Source organism: Castor canadensis, chromosome X (assembly GCF_047511655.1).
Source record: "Castor canadensis chromosome X, mCasCan1.hap1v2, whole genome shotgun sequence".
Lineage (NCBI taxonomy): Eukaryota > Metazoa > Chordata > Mammalia > Rodentia > Castoridae > Castor > Castor canadensis.
In genome coordinates, this window is record NC_133405.1 from 123,947,386 (window position 1) to 123,969,555 (window position 22,170).

General features: G+C 34.4%; 1 protein-coding gene across 5 annotated transcripts in view; it reads right to left on the reverse strand.

Moving 5' to 3' along the window:
* Window positions 1-22,170, reverse strand: part of Cnksr2 (connector enhancer of kinase suppressor of Ras 2) — a 258,842-nt gene that overhangs the window by 19,783 nt on the left and 216,889 nt on the right. For all 5 annotated transcript variants that reach the window (XM_074063315.1, XM_074063313.1, XM_074063312.1 and 2 more), the window contains 2 exons: window positions 21,944-22,044; window positions 19,927-20,512 (listed from right to left, as the gene is read on the reverse strand). In XM_074063315.1, the coding sequence (XP_073919416.1) occupies window positions 19,927-20,512; window positions 21,944-22,044 (687 nt within the window). The remainder of the gene's footprint in view (window positions 1-19,926; window positions 20,513-21,943; window positions 22,045-22,170) is intronic.

Here is a 22,170-nt window from a genome sequence, read left to right on the forward strand (position 1 = left end):
CTTATGTATATGTACATATGCATATATATATACAAATATACATATATGAACATGTTACAAAACATTATTGATCTATGTGGTCTTCTATAGATAATTCATCAGACCTATGTAGATATACTATAACTGGATTTTATAGTGAAACATTCCATTGATTTCTTCTTGTAAAGTTCACATATACTTATGATAAAGTTTCTTGAATAATTTTGCTTAACCTGATTTTACTGAAATTGCAGAAATAATCTAAAAGATGTCAACATTGGATTTAGAAACAAATTTAGAAAATTTCAAACTAAAATTAAGAGTTGCACTTTAAGATTACCAACTGTATATTACAAATGCTTACCAATATTTAAGAACAGTGAAATGAAACATTACTCCTTAGTATTTGACTATGCAGAGTACACACCATAAATACCCACAAAACCAGAACTTGACCAAGGAAAATGTCAGGATGACATTTTCTTTCTCCTTACTGTAAATCTTTAGCACAGCACACTAGCAAGCTTCTTTTCTCTTTGTGGAAAATCAATAAATACTTCAAAAGCAGAAGCAGGGTCTCTTCTTTAACAAAATTATATACTTTAATTATGGAAGGTCTTGGTTCCCAAGGCCTTAGTTTTAGCCATACCAGGAATGATTTCAGATCTTAGTTGTTTTTGGGCAGATCTGGTCACCATGGTGATGAAGAAGTCAGCCTGGGAAGTGGAAAGAACTATGGTACATTGCTCCCCATAGAAACTGCCAAGCTGAAATCAAATGCAGTGTCTGTATTTAGCATGGACAAAGCTTGATGCGCCAACAAACTGGTACTTTACCTCAGGAGTACCCATAGCAACTCACTAAAAAAGGTGGGTTACAGATACCCACATCAAATTATTACTAAGATGTCAAATCAAAAGTCAGAACATACGGGTTAAAAGTAACAATTTCTTCAGTTGTTCTGAATTTGTTTTTCTTAAACAGGATCTATTAGTTTAATTGTGGCATTGCTGTTTTGGCAAAATATATATAATCTAATTAGTAGTATTCCTTTTTAAAGAATTCTAAGAAATAGCTCCAAATAACTTTTACTCCTCTGAAACTTAGTGTAAACATTCTGAAGGCAAATCAATTTAGCCTGTTAGTTCAGTAATAATGTTTATGACACTGACATTTACATTTTAATTTCTACTTCATAAATTACTGTTATATGCAATATCTTGAAAGATGATTGCAGAAAATGTAAAATTTCACTGGAGTTCACTTTGGTAATGAATTTTATTCCAGGCTACATATTGTATACTTAAAATAAGAAATAAGAAGTTGAAACCAGATTATATGCATGCTGCATTTTTAATAGTTTCATGGCATATGAATTGTCTTTTTGGATTTCTAAGAGGTGATAAGAAGCATTATTTCATCAGGAGAGAAGAAATACATCAGATTTAGCATCTGTGAGTGAGTAGGGACTGCTAAGATCAGTGATGGTATCTTTCAATTTTCCTCCTCCCATGGTTCTTTTTTACCCTCCTCCCATGGTTCAATAGTCAGAAACACTTGGATTGTTTCAAAGAAGATGAGTAAAGTAGAACTGGGGAATGAAAGACTGAAATAGTAACTTTGGCTACTACATGAAATACTTTTCAAATTGGTCTCTAGACTTCATTCTTGGGAAGTAGTTTTTAAAATTTATTTTTATTAATGTTGTACTGGGGGTACACTGTGACATTTACAAAAGTTCTTACAATATGTCATAGTTGCATTTACCCCCTCCATCATTCTCCTTTATTCCCAATCCTGTAAGTAGTTTAAAAACTATTAATATTAACAAATTGGATACAACCCCTTTGTCATGTCAAAGTTTAAAATACTATGAAAAGTTTTGACTTAAGTGATAGAATTGCTTCACAAGTCTTACAAATTATGGTACTTCATTCTGAACACTGATTAGTTAAAACTGGAAAATACACTAATTATAATTTTAGTAATAAAAGGTAAATTAGTATGAATATTACTGAAAGACTAGAATGAGGTTTTTGCCTTACTTACTGAAGCATATTACTAGTAATCATGAACTGCTGTAATAAAAGTTAAAAAATCATTTCCTTTTATTTAGGCTTAATTATCTATTATCTATCTATCTACCTACTATCTATCTATCTATCTACCTACCTACCTTTCCAGAGAAAGCACATGAAAGGAAACATTTTGGTGAACTTATCCTAAATTAAAATTGTAGATCTGAGAGGCAAAATGTGGTTGAGAGCAATCACTTTACTTCAGAGTACCCTAGTTTGATTCTCAGATCTGTTATTAATTGTCTGGGAGTCCTGGATTACACTATTTAAACTCAGTTTCCTCATCTAGAATATGAGGAAAATAATAGTATTTATCTCATAGAGTTGTTGTGAGGATTAAGTGAATAGTTACACTATGCAAAGACCTTAGAGTGCTGCCTGATACATAGTAAGAACTCATTAAAAAAGTTAGCTATTATTTATAAGATTAATGTGTCCAACCAATCTATAAAATTTAAACAAAATACATCATGCTATAGGCATTTGGGATTTACTTTAGGGAAGGCCATTCTATTTTAATATTTTTTCCATGTGGGATAATATCTTCTCTCTCCACATAAGTAAAGAATGAGTCAGATTTATAGTCGTGCCTGGTTCTTGCAGATTGCATTTTAAACCAGACTATGTAACATATTTTTATAGAAAAGATAAATCACTAAAATATCTTTTACTTTAATAGGTAGGTGCAGTCTATAGGAAATATAAAAGAGTTTTCCTGAGACAACAGTGAAAGTAAAAGGATAAATACATACAATTTAATGATTTCATTCAGAGTGCTGCCCTTGATATCAAATTTAAAATTATTTCAAAGACTGTTAAATTAATGATGTAAAGATGACATAACTTGCTCTAGAATGGAGGTAGCAAGATTAATATCTTCAGTTTTCATGTCGTAATTTCTGTTACATTCATTGGATATATTTCACCAAGCAATTGAAACAAATAATAAATAAATCCTATTAATATAAATGGGATTTAATTCTTATACCAATGGGAGTTTCCCTCCTGACTTTAGATAGCTTACTTTATACATTATTGTGGCAGTGCTCCAAAGATATTTTTCCTCCTCAAGACACAAACATAAAAGGATTTTGAGGAATTTGAAATAAGAGACCTCTATATTGGATTCTTGCTATCAAATCCAAAAACACCACTATGTCACCTCTGAAGTCCTATAGCTCTCTCTGATTATAGCTTCTTCTCCTTCTATTTCTTCAACTCTGTATGCTCTTTTGATCTCATCAAGAACCCGCTCCTCCTGAATTCACTTCCTTATTCCACTGAACCTCTCTGGTAAGACCCCTCAATTCCCTCACATTCTTGGATATGTGCTATATATGCTCTTCCCTATATCTGTTTTCCTACTCTTGGCTGGCCACTAAGTATTGCTACAGAACACTGTATATACGTGTTGATGAGCACTATTCTAAATGCATATTTCCAACTTTAGGCCATTCAGTGCTACTTGGCAGACATCTTATTAATGTTAAGTTAATTCAATACCCCATTCTCCCATTAGGCATGCTTCCAGCATTCATTTTACTCTTAAAGTCCTATTCTCTACCTGTGGATCTCTCCATCTGAGCAAATAATTTTTGTCTCCACATCTGCAGTGGGAGTTATCATATATTTCATTTGAATAACTGAGACAGTTTTCTAACTGGTGTCCCCATCACATATATTTTTCCATGCCAATACATTTACATTATCAACAGAGTGATATTTCTGAAACTTAGATTATGTCGTCATCCTACCAAAATCTACTGAAACCCCTGCATCATGTTCTTTTAGACACAAGCCAAACCTTTAGGCATGGTATACTAGGATGTTACTGATTTAGTTCCAACATAGTTCTCTGTCATATCTCTATTCACCTATACGACCATGACATACTTCTCTAAGTTACTCTTTGTTTTTATTCATGCCTACCTTTGCTGATGCTATGTTTTCACCTACAATATACTCTCCTTTTCTTTTCTTCCTGGTGAAATCTTATTCATCTAGTTTAAATGTCATACTTTCTTTGAAGCCTTGTCTGATTTTATAAGGTATAGATACTCAAGACCTAAGTACACTCATAGATATTAATATGTTCATCTCTTAAAAGACTTAGTGTATTACACTGTAACAATACACTAAGAATGTATTTCTCTCCCATTAGATGATGAATTGCTAACTATGATTTAAAATATTTGATTTTCTAGCACTTAGCAAAGTAGGTACTCAGAACACTGTGGTATTTCCATAAATAATACTTGAATTGAGTTAAATCACCAAAATGTTCAATGTCTAAGTACATGGGGTACACATGAACAACACTAAATAAAAAGTTCTATATAGTGACTGTGTAAAATGCTTTACCTCGCTAGACTTACTTAAATCTTTGATGTGAACTATGTGGCAGAGGGGGATTCTTAGGTCAAAAATGCTATTTCTGGCACTGTTATGTCAAGGAAGTATGATTTATGCCTTAAATGAAGTGATAGTATAACTACTGTTAAGGGATATTTTCTTTGAATGACCTAGATTGTCAAGTTATTCACATGTCATTAACATAAGGAATAGATGAGGTAAGTCCAAAAGACTTAAGATGAGGTTTTAATTATTATAAATATAGGCTATAAGCACACTCTCCAAAGGTCCTTCTTTGTTGATAAAGGCTGAATAGAATTAATTACTATGGAAAAAATCTTATCTTACCACCTTACTATTTTGGGGAGATCTTGGAAGAGGTTACAGCCAAATGCTTGACGTGTCTAAAACTTAGTCCTTTAAGCAGATTTTGAATGCCTAGTTTTCTGTAGTGTATAGATCAGGTAAAATGGATAACATTATGACATAACCATTAGTTACTGTTTCAACACTTAAAAATGTCACATTAAAAATCTACTCATGTCTATATTTCTATTAAATACAGAAAAATTAATAGAAAAAGAGTAGACAAAATTTACTCAAATATTTCAGTGATTTACCCACTCATTAATGACACTGGCATTATTTTAATAATGTTTTTGAAAACTGAGTTGAGATTTTTTTAATTCTAAATTAGCATTCTCCAATCACTAAAATGATCTTACTCTTTATAATATCACTGGATCAACTAAAGGTTTTGTCTAAAAATTTAGTCATTTCATTAGAGACAATTAAACTATAGGAATTAGTATTTTACCTTACTCAGTCAAGACTAATGGCTTATATCACTCACACTTTCATTTTATTGGGGCACAATCACTATGGGTTATTGGGAGTAATATATAAGTATGTTAGGTATTCTCAATCTAAGATGAGCTCTGATTTTAGCAATTGAGCAATAATGGGCTGGTGGAGTAGCTTAAATGGTAGAACACCTGCCTAGAAATTGAGCAATAAATACAATAAAAGTTTGATTAGATAGATAAGTTAATGCATCATAATTCTGTATTACCTTGAAAACCAATGGAACAGTCATGATTAAAAAATACTTAGGAGCAGTCTACTTTTTTTCATGACAGAAAAGGATTCTAGATTCTTTAGCGTAAGAATTTGGACATAATAGTAGTACAATTTCATATTACAGGTACAATGCCCATTATCTGAAATGCATGGGACTAAAAGTGTTTCAGAGGGCAGAGCTTTTTTTTGAGTTTGGAACACTTGCATAGATTTTATCGTTTGTGCATCCTTAATCTGAAAATTCCAAATCTGAAATGCTCTGAGATCTGAAGATTTCATAATAAAAAAATCCAAAATTTTTAAGTTTCAAATTTTGAATCATTTTTTATTTTAGATTTTTGGATTAGGGATACTTAACTTGTATCAAGACACCATTCATTACTTTATATAAAAGGACTTAAAATGAAAAAGGTCTGAATGCCACTTGTTTCTATAATTTGAAGCTATTTATAAGGGATATGAGTTAGGGCACAGTATAGAAATTATAATTGTTAGGAACCACTTAATATAGCGGACCAAAGAAATTGCTGATCAAGGATATGGCTTGGATCTAAAATATAGGCTATTAGAAATTTTTGGTACTCTTATTTTCTTATTCTTACTAGATTCTGTAGAAGTCTGTAGTGTTCTAATACTTAGTTTATCTTGGCACTTTATTTTACCAGAGAGCTGCAAGAGGAAAGGATTAAAAATCTTGCAAATTTTCCTAATGAAGTCACCTAATTTTTATAGTCCTACTTTTCCATTATTTACAGAATAAAAGTTGGCTGACCAGTTTCTGTGAAATCCTATGTGGATGAAAAATATAAATTTTATAACTTGAACTTCATTTTCTGCTTAAGTCACCAATATACTAACTATAGAATTTGGTTCATTAAAGATGAAGTTAATACATGTATATAATTATTGCATGCACTAAGCCTCAACAATTCCATGTTCAGAAATGTAATGAAAAAATTAAAATGCATTTGGGACCTAACACTAAAGGAGAGGGAAGAAGTTTTATGGCACTGTAGCTATACAAGACACTGAAAGATCTGGGTACAGTGGCATGTGTCTGTAGTCCCAGTCAGGTACTCAGGAACTTGAGGGGAGGGTGGGAAGATTGCTTGATCCCAATGGGTTAGAGACCAGTCTGGGTTGGGAGGGGGGGCGGGAAGAGAGAAGAGAGAGCAAAATTCTAGTAATATCAATGTAAACTGTGGCAACAAGAGAGAGAAATGATATGCCCAGGTCAAGGTACTTGTGATAAGGGGATTTCTTAGAAAAAGCTTTAGCTTAAGGAAGATTTCTGTAAGAGATGGAATGAGAGATTATGAGAAATGATAATACCAAATGCTTCCCTGAAGGCAAATGTTCAATTGAGGTCTGTGAAAAAAAACCTGAAGATACAAAGAAACTTTTAAAAAATTAAGAAAAAATAATGATAACAGAACATAGAACTGCTGAGTACTAGTGGCTCATGCCTGTAATCCTAGTTACTTGGGAGACTGAGATCAGGATGATCATGGTTCCATGCCATCTAGGCAAATAGTTCGAGAGACTCCATCTCAAAAACCACTAGAGCAAAATGGACTGGAGGTGTGGTTCAAGCAGTAGAGAACCTGCTTTGCAAGTGTGAAGCCCTGAGTTCCAACCCCAGTACCACCAAGAGAAAAAACAGAAAGTAGAACTATATAATTTCAATGGTATTTTAGGCTTTTTCTTGCAAGGAGGAAAGTCTTTAAAATAGGACATTAAAAAAGAAATATTTCTGGAGACAGGGGACTATAAAGATCTACTTTGTGTTCTCTTCAAATGGGCAAGTTATAATCTCAGTGAATGAATAAACATTTTGGAATTATTGAAGGATTACTCAGAATTCCTTAAACTGAAGCTTAAAGAAAGGGCTGCCATATCCAAACAAACGAATGAACAAATAAAACCAAACCTAGCAAGGTTTCTACAAAAAACATACTGATAAACATGACATAATATATGATAAGGTTTTAGAATAGACTATGATTGGAGGAGTTTTGCTTCTGAATTTTTATTGAAGAACTAACATAGATTCAATAAGAAAAATGAAATAAATTTAAATTAGACACTATCTCCAGGCTGGGAGATAAGAGGAAAATCATAGGTACCATGTACTGTATAAGATGAAATTTTGCATGATACCTTTATGAATAAAGGTACTGTAATATGAACCGAAGGATATCACTAGTTATGTAGATAAGCACTTTGAGTAATTGAATAAAATAACACATAAAGTTTCATATTGAGTGCTCTGTCCTTGGCTCTTTCTTCTTCAAGATGTTTTCTTTAAAAATGTGTTTTACTTAAACAATGAACCAGTTAAAATATTGAAAGGATGCTTAGAATGTTGGAGGACAAAGAATGCCTGTTCTACAAGAGAGATGATTAAACCAGAGATGATAAACCTGAGATTCTAAATCTTGTAACAAAGTTGAACATTTCTGGGTGAAACTTGGTAAATTAAAATTTTTATAGAAAATGTAGGTTGAAAAATGAAGTAAATAAGTGTGGTTGTTATTTACAGCTTGGTGATGTTAAAGCAGTATATGAGATAATGTAACCATGTCAACAAAACTATAGTGTCTAGATCTCTGTAATTGTTCTAATATGTGTAAAATAGATAAGGCATTTACATAAGGGTAGCCATGGTGAGTGATCTAGAACTCACATACAGGTAGAAAGTTAAGCTGACTATATGCATTCAGATCAAGAATAGACAGCCAAAATAATTTAATAACATAATTTCCTTGTATAGTTTTGGACATACGCAGAGCAATATGGTTAAGAGCAGTACTGAGACCATTATGCCGAGGAAAACCACAAAACCTTAAATTTGGAAGAAGTCATCAGGTTCAACTTTCTATCTAACTCAGCTATCCCTGATTGAAAGCTATATTCATCTTCTTTTTTTTTCTTTTGAGACATGATCTTTCTATGTTGCCAAAGTTGGCCTCAAACTCTTAGGTTCAAGCAATTGTCCTGTTTCAGTTTCCTAAGTATCTGAGACTACAGATGCATACCACCATGTTCAGCATCAGCCTCTTTTTAAACACTCTGAATAATGGGAGCCCACTAAACAAAGACCAGTCATTACATCATGGGCAAATGCAATAATTGGAATGTTCATCCTTGTATCAATCTAAAATCAGTCTTCCTGTATGTTCAACCTATTATGTTCTCTGGACTTCAAAGACTATCTTATCCCTCTTTCTACATGACAGCCTTTCAAATACTTGCTCTGTTTTTATCTAATTTGCAATTTTAAGTTTCACAATGAGTAGAAAATTTATCAGAAGTCTGCCTTTATATAAATGTAAGGAAGAAATTTCTAACTAGGTTATCTAACAGGGAATGTTCTGCTTTTGGAGGCAGAAGCTCTAAGACCTGAAAATATTCAAGTAGAGCCAAATAACATCTTTTCATAAACACAGATACAAAAAGTGTTTATATTTTGGGTGGGAAGGTGAAGATAAGTGCCTTAAAACTCTAAGTTCTATGGTGAGAGGGCTATTATTTATACTTACATAGAGCTTGACACACATTATATGCTACCCAGATAAAAATCAGTGTTATCTATTAGATGAACTCTTTTCCTTAATATAAAGCATTTTAAAATAGGTTCTGTGGTATTGCCAGAGAAATACCACTGATAGTAACACATTAAAAAAGATGCACGCTACCAATTTAAAGAAACATTTAAAGTTAAGACTAACTTTTCACTTAATTATTCAGCAAAGATATTCAGCATTTGCACGGAATTAGTTTTGGAATGGTAAACATCTTTCCTACCTCTAGTATGAGGCACAGTCCTTCTAATTAAGTTTTAAAAAGCCCATCATGAGTCTTAGAACCCAAGATGCTAAATCAGGAGGGGGCAGCTCAGCAACTACATAGGGTGTAAAAAGACAATAGAGTTCAAGGTGAGGGGTGGAGCTTATTGTCAGTGTTTGCTGAAGGACTGTATTAAAGTTACACTGATTCCAAGCTGTCCCTCCTTCTTGTTATTTTTAGAAAAAGCATACAAACCTCTGAGTTTGGCACTGTTAAAGAATAAGAAGAAAACAGGAGAGATGTTGGGGAAAAAGGTGTAAAGTTTAGTGATACCAAAGTTATGGACTATTTTTTTTTCGCACCAAGAATTACAAGTGTACACTTTAAAATGTCCACCTCAAAAGTCACAGAATAGACCCCAAATTAGGCCATGTAGTGATGGTGGGGTAAAAATAACATTATGAATTTAAGGAAAAAATTATAGCAAAAAGAGCCAATAGAGTCATGAATGAGAAAATTATGGGGTCTTAAATTAATAGATCTTATACATTAAGTTAAGCCATTCTATGGATGATTCATCAAAAGATAAATAGTACAGTAAAAACATTAGATTCAAATCATGGAAGGTCAAGGATTCTAAATGGGAGAACAAAATGAAAAACTTTGTTTAAAATGTGAAGGTTCAAATTTCCCTAAGATAGACATTAAAATATAGTATAATTTTCTGTATTTGGCACTAAGCTAATATTTCCTATATTAATAGGTTTTCCTGGCAATCAAATTCTGTAATGGTTATATTATAAAATTAGGAAGCATCTTCTAAACCAAAGAAATATTAATCTATGGTCAGTATAATATGATATTCATTTAATTTTTTAGACATCAGATTTGTGTTAATTAGAACAGCTGAGTAACCAGAATGCTTATTTCCAAACCATGATGTATAAGGAATGAGCCAAAATAGAAATAGCTCTTAAAGTGATCTCATCTGATTCTAACCAGTCTTGTAAATTTTGTATAAGTGATAATAAGTACCTTAAAATGAAAACAGAATGTTGTGACATTTCTCTAAGAATGATTTTTTATAAAATTATAACATGATTACAAGAGAAAATTGTTGGCTAAAATAATAAAGGTGCTGCATATTTTTAATTATTTGCTGTTTTATGTTATTAGGAATATAGATCTGTCTTATTTCTTACAGATAATTTGCAATTGCTGTTGAAGCAGACTTATGAAAGAGCTAGGTATACTCATAACATGGTAGGTGGCATTTGGTAAATAAAAATAAACATCTGTTGAATGAATGAATACACATTTAGGACTCAATGGATTATATATTGATACAGAAAACCAGAAGCACAATATAGAAATTTAGTTTACATTTTAGTAGGCTAAATCTAGATATTGAAATGTTATAGAAACCATGAATAGGGATATTAAAGAACTTGTAGGTCTGAAATGAATCTATAAGTCTGACAAATGAAACTAATATTCAAGTATTCTAAAATTTCTGTGAGATAACTCAGAAAGCTGATTTTATTGGCATACCATTACCTCGTGTTTATAAGCAAAATAAATATACACAAAACTGTCATATTACATTACTGAAAGAGCCTTTGAGAAGTTATTAAGTATGAGGTTTAAATATTAAATATTTTTACAACCAAATGCCACCTTTGCATTAAAAATGTAAAACGGCAATTTTCATTACTTAATGATATACTACTTACTGAGAGTATTCTAACAATTAAAGGGAAAATTTCAGAATATAGTGGACTGAGTTATTAAGACCAAATATTAGCTCAAGATGTGTCTATGGCTAAACATAAGAAAGTCTGAGTGGCCAGAAAAATGGAATGAGTGAGAAAACTGGAAAAAATAAGTAAGGGAGAAAGCTTTAAGTAAAAGGTTTAGTGTTTGAAAACATGAAGCCAAAAACAAACAAACAAAACTTTGAAGCCAAAAGCCAAAGGAAAACCAATCACCAAACACAGTGGCTCTAAATCCATGTCTGAAGTTCTGCTCTTTTTTTTGTGCTATTGGGACTTGAACTCAGGGCCTACACGTTGAGCCACTCCACCACCTTTTTTTTTTTTTTTTGGTAATGGTTTTGTTTTCTTCTTTTTTTTTTTTGTGATAGTATCTCACAAACTATTTGCCTAGGCTGGCTTTGAACCACAATACTCCTGATCTCTGCCTCCTGAGTAGCTAGGATTATACACATGAGCCACAGGTCCCCTGCTGAAGCTCTGCTTTTTGAAAGCTAGACTTGTTGGGTTTTTATTTGTTTCAGTGCTGGGGATAAAACCGTAGGGACCTTGCACATGCTAGGCAAGCACTCTATCATTGAGTTATATCCCTAGCCCTATTTTTTTTAAGCTAACTGGCTCTGGCTCAACTGTTTCCATCAGGAGCTTTTGGGATAAGCTGACTGTTTGGGAAGATCTCCATAAAGAAGGTAAAAGCCCATAGGCACTGAAGCATTAGGCAAGTAGGTAAGAGAACTGATGTATGACTCTATGTATGTGTGTGGGAGGGGGGATGGAAGAGGTATTAGTGTGCATGTACAGCCATCGCCCTTTCTTTCTTCTTATGTGTCTCCTTCCATCATATTTGAAAAGGCTAACTGCTTCATTTTCTAGTTTTGAGGTGGTACGTTATTTCATAAGACTTGCTTATACATTTTTATAAACTGAGGTTACATAAAAAATCCAGAAAAACTCTGATAAATCAACTAAATCAAGCTTCACTTCCTTACAGAGTTTCAAGAAAAAGATATATTAGAAAAATAAATTCATAAAAAATTAATTTTTAAAACTTTAAATTGTGATGATACTTATTTCTGGAGAGCAAGAAAGAGAGAAAGTTACTTTGTTCTTTCATCACTGTACTATTTATTTTTCAATAAGCAGTTATTTCTTTTGAATTCAACAACCACAGAAAACATATGGGGGAAATTTAAAAGCTTCCAAGGTATGTTGTATGGTACAATCTTATGCAGTAGTTGGTAATGACAGGAAGTAGATTTCATGTGCTGAGGAACAAAAACCAAGGCACTTGTGACCTTTAGCTTTCTGTGGCAAAGGTAAACAAAGAAAAAGGAGCCTGAATTTAGGATAGATTTTTGTACCATGTGGTAGAAGGTACCACACTCAAAAGCTAACAATAAGCTATTATTGAGCTGAAGAAAAGAGTTTGCGTTGGTCTTGTTAAAAAATGTAAAATTATAACTTGTCTTACATATGCTACTAATGGGTTATCATCCATTTATATCATCTTTAATGCTTATCTGGTCACATCTTCTGCTGGTGTGACTGTAGCACCTAAAAATTTTTCTTTTGCTATTAAAATCTGGTTTCAATACTTAACACTTCTGAGATTACTTTTCTTGCCTGGTAAAGGGCTACTGGTTATTTGCTAAAGTACAAGTTGCAATTTCAACACTTTATAAAAACTAATTAAGATGGTGCTAGGTGATGGATGGTTTCCCAGAAAGACTCAAGGTTTTGAACCAAGTGCTGGCAGTGAGTTGATTACCCTCGCTTCCACAGGCAGTAGATTTTGGTGAGAAGAACAACAGTCAGGGGTGCTGGAAGATCTGTTTTCTAACTTGTTTATGGCAATGAACTAGTCATTTCACATGTCATATTTTTGTGGCCTTCACCTTTGAAGTGGAAGTAAAACAGGAGAATGGTTTCAACCATGGAGAATGCCACCATAAAAGACCCACAGGCAAAGAGTAGTAAATCTAGCTATTAGCATCCCTGCATAAAGCAGGCATGCTAAACACATGCCTTTCCCTTTATAAAAACCTAACATGAAGAATTTTGCAATGTTTTAGGAGGGCAGTACTGGAGGTTGAACTCAGGAACTTGTACTTGCTAAGTAGGCATTCTACTGCTTAAGCCAACCCACCAGCCCTTTTTTTGCATTGGTTATTTTTGAGATAGGGTCTTGGTTTATGTGGAGGCTGGCCTGGACTGTGATCCTCCTATTTGTGCTTCCCCACATAGCTGGGATGACATGTTCTTGGTACATACTACTGCACCAAGCCATTGTTTGAGATGGGGGGGGGTCTCACGAATTTTATGCCTGGGCTGGCTTTGAACCGCAATCCTTCCAATCTCCACCTGTAGCTAGGATTACCAGCTTGAGCAACTACACCTGGCCTTGCAATATTTTGATTCCTCTTTTATATCACATAATGGATAAAACAGTAACTTTAGCTCTAATATACAATAAAATGGAAAACTATGAGTCAAATTCTGTTTTAGGCACTGAGTGTGCAAGACAATAATAAAATCCCTGCTCTTAAGAAGCTTATGTTCTTGTGGGTAGAAATGGAAAATAAATCAGTGAACAATATTTAATACTCTACTCACAGTGATAAATCTGTGATGGATATAAAACAGAGTAACCACACCAGCAGACCAACAGTGGTAGGTTGGTGAACATATGTGTCAGACTGAATTGTCAGGGAAGGACTCTGAAGGGAACATATTTGAATTGAGACCTGAATTGGCAAGATAAATATTTCAGTAAATGTATATGGTAAGGTTATTTCCGTTTGGAATACAAGGTTTCTCTTGAGTTCCCAAATTTCCAATGTCAAAAAGGAAAAAAGAGCAGTGAGTGATATGAATAAAAACAAGGGACATTTCTATTTTAGCTTCTAGAGCACAGCTAATATATTATGTTGAAACATATGGAAGTGACCTACAGAAACAGTAATTCATATGGTTCAACTCAATGGCTGGAACTGAACAAAGATAGGTCATACAGTAAAGTAAACATTATTTAGTAAGGTTGTGCTAGGCTTCATTACTACTTAAATATTGTAACTGCCCTTCTTGACTAAATTCAAATCTGCCCCAAATCTATAAGTAATTATATAATTATAACATTTGTTGGGCAGACTTACAATGTGTCAGATATGTATACTAAGTGCTTTCTGGCATTATATCATTTAATCCTCATAAAACTCAAAAGACAAGTACTATTATCTTATGATTTAACAATGGAGACATTGAAGTCTAGAGGTATTAAATAACTTGATCAATTAATAACTTGTAAGTGGCAGAGTGACAAAGCAAGGACTTAAAAGTGAGGAATGTCTCCAGAGCTAGGAAAACATTCATTTTGAAGTTATCGCTAATTATATCAACATGGGTTACATAATATTCATTCTCTCTCTCTGTCTCTGTCTCTGTCTCTCTCTTTCTCACACACTCACACACACACACACACACATACAAACACACCACCTAGTATTTTAAGAGAATCAAGACTTTTAAATGAAGTAATGTGATCTGGGGTGTATTCTTGAATAGGCATATTAAAAGAGGGAAACAATACCTGAACAAATATATAATTAAAGATATTACATATCTATTAATAGAGCTGCTCAGTCAGAAAGTAATGACAAGCAGTTTGGTACATTTTCTTCAAGACCTTTTAAGCATGGGGGGAAGAGGGAGGGGGTGGAGTGGGTGGTAAGGGAGGGGGTGGGGACAGGGGGGAGAAATGACCCAAGCCTTGTATGCACATATGAATAATAAAAAAAAGACCTTATAAGCAAATCAAAGTTAGTCTAAACTACTAATAATCTTTCAATTTCATTAAGGCATAAGTATGTGGTATAACCTTGGCTAAGGAAATCTGGAGCTATGCCTTCAGAAAAGATCCAGGTGAATGTCTTCTTTGTTCTTATAAAAAGGACTAATGATAGGGCCTGGTCTTTGGCCTTTTGGATGCTGTCTTAGGAGAAGTGATGCATAGAGAAGCTGGCATTACAGAAAAGTTAACTGAGAGTTCTGACATTGTAGAGTCAAGAAATTTACCTAAGAATAGTTCTACCTCTGAACTTCCTAGAAGTTAGAATAATAATTTTCCTCATTATTTAAGCCCCAAAATGAGGAAGGTATGACTAAAAATCCAACCTTTAACCAGTAGCAAAATTATAGCTAGACTAGTTTATCTGTCTCCCTAACACTATTTCTTAAAATGAGACAATATGGTGCTGACAGATTTCTCTGCATTTTTCTTTATATATACTTGTTACATAACCAGCCAAGGGTCGTGCCTTAAACTTCACAAAAGTGACATATTTAAGGTTCTCTGCTATTCTTTTTCTGACTTCATCACATGTCTTTTTATTCACATTGCTTACATCTTTCTCTAAATACTTTCTTTAGACTGGAACTATCATTTCAGAGATTATTGATGGTTATGTTCTTCCAAATTCTTTGTGCATGCAAAATTTACCATAAAAACAGTAAAAAGTGTTGTAACATTTTTAAAAATTTTTCACTTATTTCCTTTTCCCCGTTCAACATACTTTTATAGTCAGAGAGTATCTTCCCTTTGCCCATACATCTTCTACCTCAATGTTCTCAAAAATAAAATTCATGGCTTTTAGAAAATCTTCAGGAAATTACTGCCGGGGCCTTGCAGTGATTAAAGAGGATGAATGTATCTCCTTCTGCACTGTATTAGTAGACATTAGCCAGCCTCTCTGTCTAGATAATTCCAGATATTAGGCTGCACAGCTCCTAAATTATCAGGGTGTACAATGGATGTCAGATTTTTAAAATAGAACTTTAAAAAATATATTTATCAGCAGATCTAATTTTGAAAGCATCAATAATATCTCATCCAGATAACCTAACGTGTACAGTAGCCATTAAGGTAATAGATTTTATCCCTTTCTATCTTTCCCAGAGACCTAGGTTTTGCATTAGGTTTCTAAGACCAAGCTAAATATATGTATAAATTAAGTGAGAGTACTGATGGGGAATCTCCAAGGAAATGAAAAAGAGAACATTTTAACTTCATTGAGAAAATGAAAGCACCATCAATATGTGGCTAAGAAAGTACCCTTATAACTGCCAATGGGGAAATCAGTAGGATTCAGGGATAAAGCTTTTGAAAAACCTCAAAATTGCTTACCATGACAAAGGAAAGAGAAAAATTTTAAGCAGACTTCAAGCTGAATTAACCAAGCCAGTATTCTAGTTATGGCAGATGATTTCTAAATTAAGTATATCTTTCCATTTTGTCCTATACTTTTATGATTGTATTTCTTGAAAGTTTTACAGGCTGACATAATTAATAATTTAGTTAAATGGAGGTATTATAAGGCACACACCTCAGTAAGCTTGAAACTGCTAATTGGGATAATAGGAAATTTGTCTTCTCCCAAATGCCAGTGAAGTAGGTCAGAATAATTAATATGCACGCTGACTTTTCAGCCACAGGAAAACAAGACAAGTCTCATCTGTGTACTTTTAGTACCATCCATTTCAGACTAAAATGAATTCAGCCTGAGAAAATCAGTATGACTCAGTTAAACAATTGAATTTCAAAATTAGACAAAAGGCAGTTCAACCATGAGAACACAGATTGAAGTCTGTTCTAAGGAAAGCTAAATTTATACTTTATAAGCAAGGCCAAATTCCACAACCAGAAGGAAACTGAAAAAACACTCAAGGCATGGATTTAGGTGCATCTTGCTCCTTATATTGCTTTGTAAGCCTATAAGCACCTGCAATATATGTCACATCACATAAGGTAAGGTAAAATATAAATGATAAGAAAGGGGTCTATATGATGACATGATTCTTTACTCTTAAGACACAGAAGTCTATATTTTCATGTTTTTGTCTATGACTCATTTGCTAACTTTCCTGATGCCTATTTCTAATTTTTTGAAAAACTGAAAACAATGTTTGGAGCCAGAGATATTAAACTTATTTTATCTGCACATCTTTACATGATTAGTACAGATTCAGTGCAGTGAGTCAAACTGAATGCTGGCCTCAAGCAGGTCAGTTAGTAACACCCTGCTGATCGACTTCGATTTTTACAATTATGGGTTGCCTGTCAATCTGGGTGGCAGCACAGTGACTGCACTGTGTTGGAGGGTGTGCATGTAAGCCTGAGGCTGACGTCATGACCACATGTTTTCATTCCTTTGCATAATTTCTGCTCTACAACTTGGTTTGAATAAGCAACCTGCACACTTACTGCTAATGGCCAATCCAGAAAAGTCATGAATATGACACTCCTTCACTAGACCTTAGATGGTCTTTTGAAAACACTGACTTTTAATGCTAATGCTTCCCAAATTAAACATTTATCAAATTGCACACTCCTAAATATTTGCAACAGCAATGCAATCCCTCTTCCCATCATTAGAAAGCTGAACACACATTACATGGAATAAAAAAACATCTTCTAAACAAGCGTGAAATGTACTGCACTGTTGAGAACAGTTTGATGTACACTGAGACATCAAGTGTCAAGATTTATGCAAAAACACCCAGAATGAAATGGGGCCTGAAAGATAGTATATGGCCACCTTTAGTGAAGCCAATATGACTGAAATAGCATGAATTGCCCTACAATATTGAACTGTAAAGACAAAATGTACAATATCAAATTTATTGACACACTTACTAGGGCTGTTCTGCCTTATCATAGTTATTCCACAAAGAGAGATAAAATGATGGATAGTACTAAATAACTATTTACTTAACTCATCTGGAACCAGAAGAAAAAACCTATCCACTTAGGAATGCATCCAAATGGCTAAAAATTAAATCCGAATCCATAGAACAACAAAAAAGAGACTCTAGAAGCAACAAAATCAAAAGCCATCTACCCAGAGCTGCTCTCTGGGCTACAGGAAACCTGAAGAACAGGCAAGCATGGTACCATGTTTTCTTTTTGTGTCCTAGACATGCTTGTTCCTTCCAAGTCCTTCCTGACACAATGACCATGACAAACTGTGAAGTACCTCACTTATTAAAAAAACAGTGTCAGTGACTCTGCTTGTAGGATTGATAGAAGGTTTTATGAACAGAATTCTCTATTTTACAGGACTATGCCTATTTTCAACACAGGTTATTTTAAATGCCTGAGATGAAGTATTTTCTCCAATTTTTATAGAATAATAAAGTTCATGTATTTAGTCATAGGTCTTGTGTAGCACCTGGATGACAGGTGAAATGAAATTTCTAATTAACCTTTAAATTTTAGAAATCTATTTATTAATTCTGGCAATTAGAATATTAAACATGTATTACTATGCTTGCCAGAATTACAGAGGCCTAGCATGACTCCTAAATATTTTTATAGAAGACTGTTCCGTAGTCTCCAACAGATGTGAATGTTGAAAGGGCTTGGCAGGTAAAGGGTGGTAGTTGCCTTTCCTGAACCAACAGTATACCTTTTATAGTGTTTCTTATGAAGACTATGACTAAAATATACTTCATACTGAAACTGCCTCAACATGTGAATTTTATTGTAAGCAATTCTTCTATTTTCTTATTAGAAGATATAAAATTCCCATTAAATAATGTAATGAAAATCTATACCATAAAAAAAAGATCTACTACATTCTCTTGACAACAGTCTCCAAAGTGGCTGTCATTTTAAAGGAGCCAAGCTTCACATTTACATGAGACTCCTGACCTACTGGTAACTTGTGAGATTTGAGTTGTTTTTCCAATTGTGATGAGGACTTACACTAATATATTCTGCAATCAAAGTCCTATACACTTGCAAAATGGACTGAAGATTATATTTCTGTTTGTATCTTTCAAAAAGAGAAGTCTAATGCTGTAAGGGGACCAAATAAAGTAACTTGTTTCATTACCATTGACTCAAGTCATCTGTACTAATGAGATTGCATTTTGAATAGTGAGTTTTATACTATTTTTCTGTACTCTATTTTGTTTAGCATTTTACCTTTAGGACTTACAGCCAAATTTAGATGTTCTTTGTAACTAAAACAACTGAGTTACAGCCTTTTCTTTAAATTACTGTGGGTTTATGGAACAGCATATCATGTTAGTTATGAAAAGAAGCTTGGCAGTGGCAGGTTGGGCAAAGAACTTGAGGCTCAGGGAACATATTCTTAATGCCAACAAAACAGAGGAGTACTTAATTGACTTGTCTCCCTTTAATTCCCATAAAATGGAATTAAACTCATAAAATGAGTTTTGTCATCAATATACATATCCAGAAAGTAGATGGATGCTTTTTGCAAGTTGATTTGTAGAAACAAGTTTAGGTATTTGGAGTAACAGAAGTACTGTGTGAAATCTCTCTTTGGAAAAAATTCTTTTTTATTTTTCCTTTGAATCTGATAGTGAAAAGGGAAGGAGTGTGTGTGTGTGTGTGTGTGCATGCAGATGTGGGTGGCCATATGCGTATGGGTGTGCGTTCACCTATTCAATCAAGACTCTGCTAACATCCTGCTTGAAGCATTTATACTTTCTTAGTCCAAACTCAGGGGGCAATCACTGTGGACAGAGAGAATGATGAATGCAAGTGAGAAGAAAGTAGTTAAGAGAAGGAAGAAAAAGAAATAAAAACTATTAACCTTAAAAGGCAAATGGGTAGTTGGGAGAAAAAACAATTATTTGCTCCAGCAAATAAGCTGTAGCTTACTGCATACAAGCTTCATTATGCATCATTTTTTCCCATGTTACTGAAAGATACCAAGGGAGACCTAACTCCCTATGCAGCAAGACCATTATTTTAAGAAGAAAGGGAAATGATTCTATTTTCTTCAAATAAGAAGTTTGCAAAGGTTAGGACTTTGTGTACACAGGCTAAGAATCTCCATAAACATACTTACTTTTTTCTCCTATGTTTTCCCCTGCTGCCTCCCTTTCCTCCTCCTCCTCCTCCTCCTCCTCCTCCTCCTCCTCCTCCTCATCCTCCTCCTCCTCCTCTTCCTCCACCTCTGGGGGCTGCACGTCATCCTGTGGGTCACAGGTACTAACTGGTGCATTCAGACAGCAGTGGTTGAACCCACTATCTCGGGGCAGAGTGAAACTTCGAGGCTTGCCCCCATTGCCATTTAGCACTTGCATCCTCTCGCTCTCAGCTAAGGGGTATGGCCCATAGTGATCCTGTAGGTGGCACTTCTGAGTTGGAAGGGTTGACTGCCGCCTGTGCTCTGGGGAGATGGCCGCGGAGTCAGAGAAGACAGAATCCTCCAGGGGCAGAGTCTGAAGATAGTGTAAGCCTGAACTTGTCAGCGGTGTCTCAATTAAATCCTGCCAGGAGCGGCGTTGACTGGCTGTCTTGCGAATGGGGGACACAGCACTGCTTCCAGTTACTTCTGGGCGAAACTCCTCATGGGACGACTGAGACTGAGAGGTCTCTGTGGAGGAAAGTCGGCTGTGCTTTGCTTCCACATAAGGACTGGCACAACTCATCTGTGGAAAGGAGTCTCTGATTAGTCTCCACAAAAATAACAGGAGCACCTTTGGTTTTTACCAGGGAATATAATGTAGTCAAGTAATGACTAAGCAACCTTACAGACATCTCAAAGTTACATCCCACCTTACATTTTAAGAGACAGAAATATGGATGTCTTGAAATACAGCTATACCAGGCGCTCATGAAAAACCTGACACACTAATACAAAATTTCACAGTAAGGAAAGTATGTGAAAATGCTTACGTTAAGAAATATTCAGCAAGTAAAAATATAGTTTTTAAATCTCTACATATTTTTTAAATTCTGAAGTATTGTCTGCAGATTCCTATTTTTGGATTTTATGTAGCTTGGGGGTAAGGGAAAAGAAAGAGGCTTTTGGAGTGAGAATAAGTTGTCTAGAAACAGATTAAACCCTTTCTCTTCACAGGTGAATGTCTGCTCTTCTGGGTGTGCCACAGAAAAGCTGTCTTATGGCCTTGTTGATTCTAGAGAATTAACAATGTGTACAGGATGAGATTATACCTTGTTTGGGATTAGCATTTACTTTTAGCATAGACACCATAGGGTATGTAAACACAAAAGAAAAATGAAATAATTTTACACATGGAATTGAAAGTTTGGAAATATATGTTATAGCATAAAGCACAACCAAGAAAAAGGGCTAGCATCAAGAAAATGCAGTGGAACACTTGCAGTGTGGCACCTCTCCTTGGACAAGCCTTACTTTAACTCTGGGGACTAACCGGCTGGCCCAGGTACCTTTCTGGCAGAAGGATCCAGATTTGTTAAATGTGTTCAGCACAAATGAGGCTGAGGTGGCAGCCAGAACAAGCCTGGCTGAGTTGAAGGTGCATTCCACTCTTCTTAGTAAAGGAAAAGAAATCAGTTACATGGCCTCTTCTGTGGGCAGTGCATAATCCATCCACATATTAATAATAGTATGAATAGTTTCGTTCTTGAAATTCACAAGTTGCTATGTTTATGCTTATAAAGCTGTTCAGTGAAGTTGCGGTTGTCCCAGCCCTATAGCACTAGTTTTTTTTTTTGTTGTTGTTTGTTTGTTTTTTATCAGTTGCTTCTAAAGGACATAGGAATGATAGAGCATAGATAAGATAAATTTCTATATCTTTTTCTCAGAAAACTTTGTTGTTGATATCTCCATGAAGGCCACTCTGAAACTAATAATATATTTTCTTAATAAAGATAACATCATAGTCAATCTGCCTAAAATCTGTGATGACTGGTTTCTCTTGATTAAATATTCTTTGTAATCTTAAAAATATTCTGCTTACTGATTTTAGATCCCCCCAATTTTCCCTAAGAAACCTGATGTTTGATCTGCAATTCACTGTACAATCTTTTTAACATATAAAGGGATCTTTCAGGTCAAAGTATCTGATGATGTATTAAGTGCATTGTTAACTTACAGAGGGAGGCCGTGGGTAAGTATCATAGGGGGGTGGAGGGCTGTCTTGTTTTGGTGTTGATGGAGTATCTGCTTCTTCTTTGTCACTCTCACTCCAGTAATCTGAAAATTCACACACATTGATATATCAACATCCTATTAAATGTTTCTAGCCATAAGAATATATGTTAATGTTAAATTTTTTTAAGTTCCATTCTTGCACCACACTTCCTAGCATTCCTCAACTTT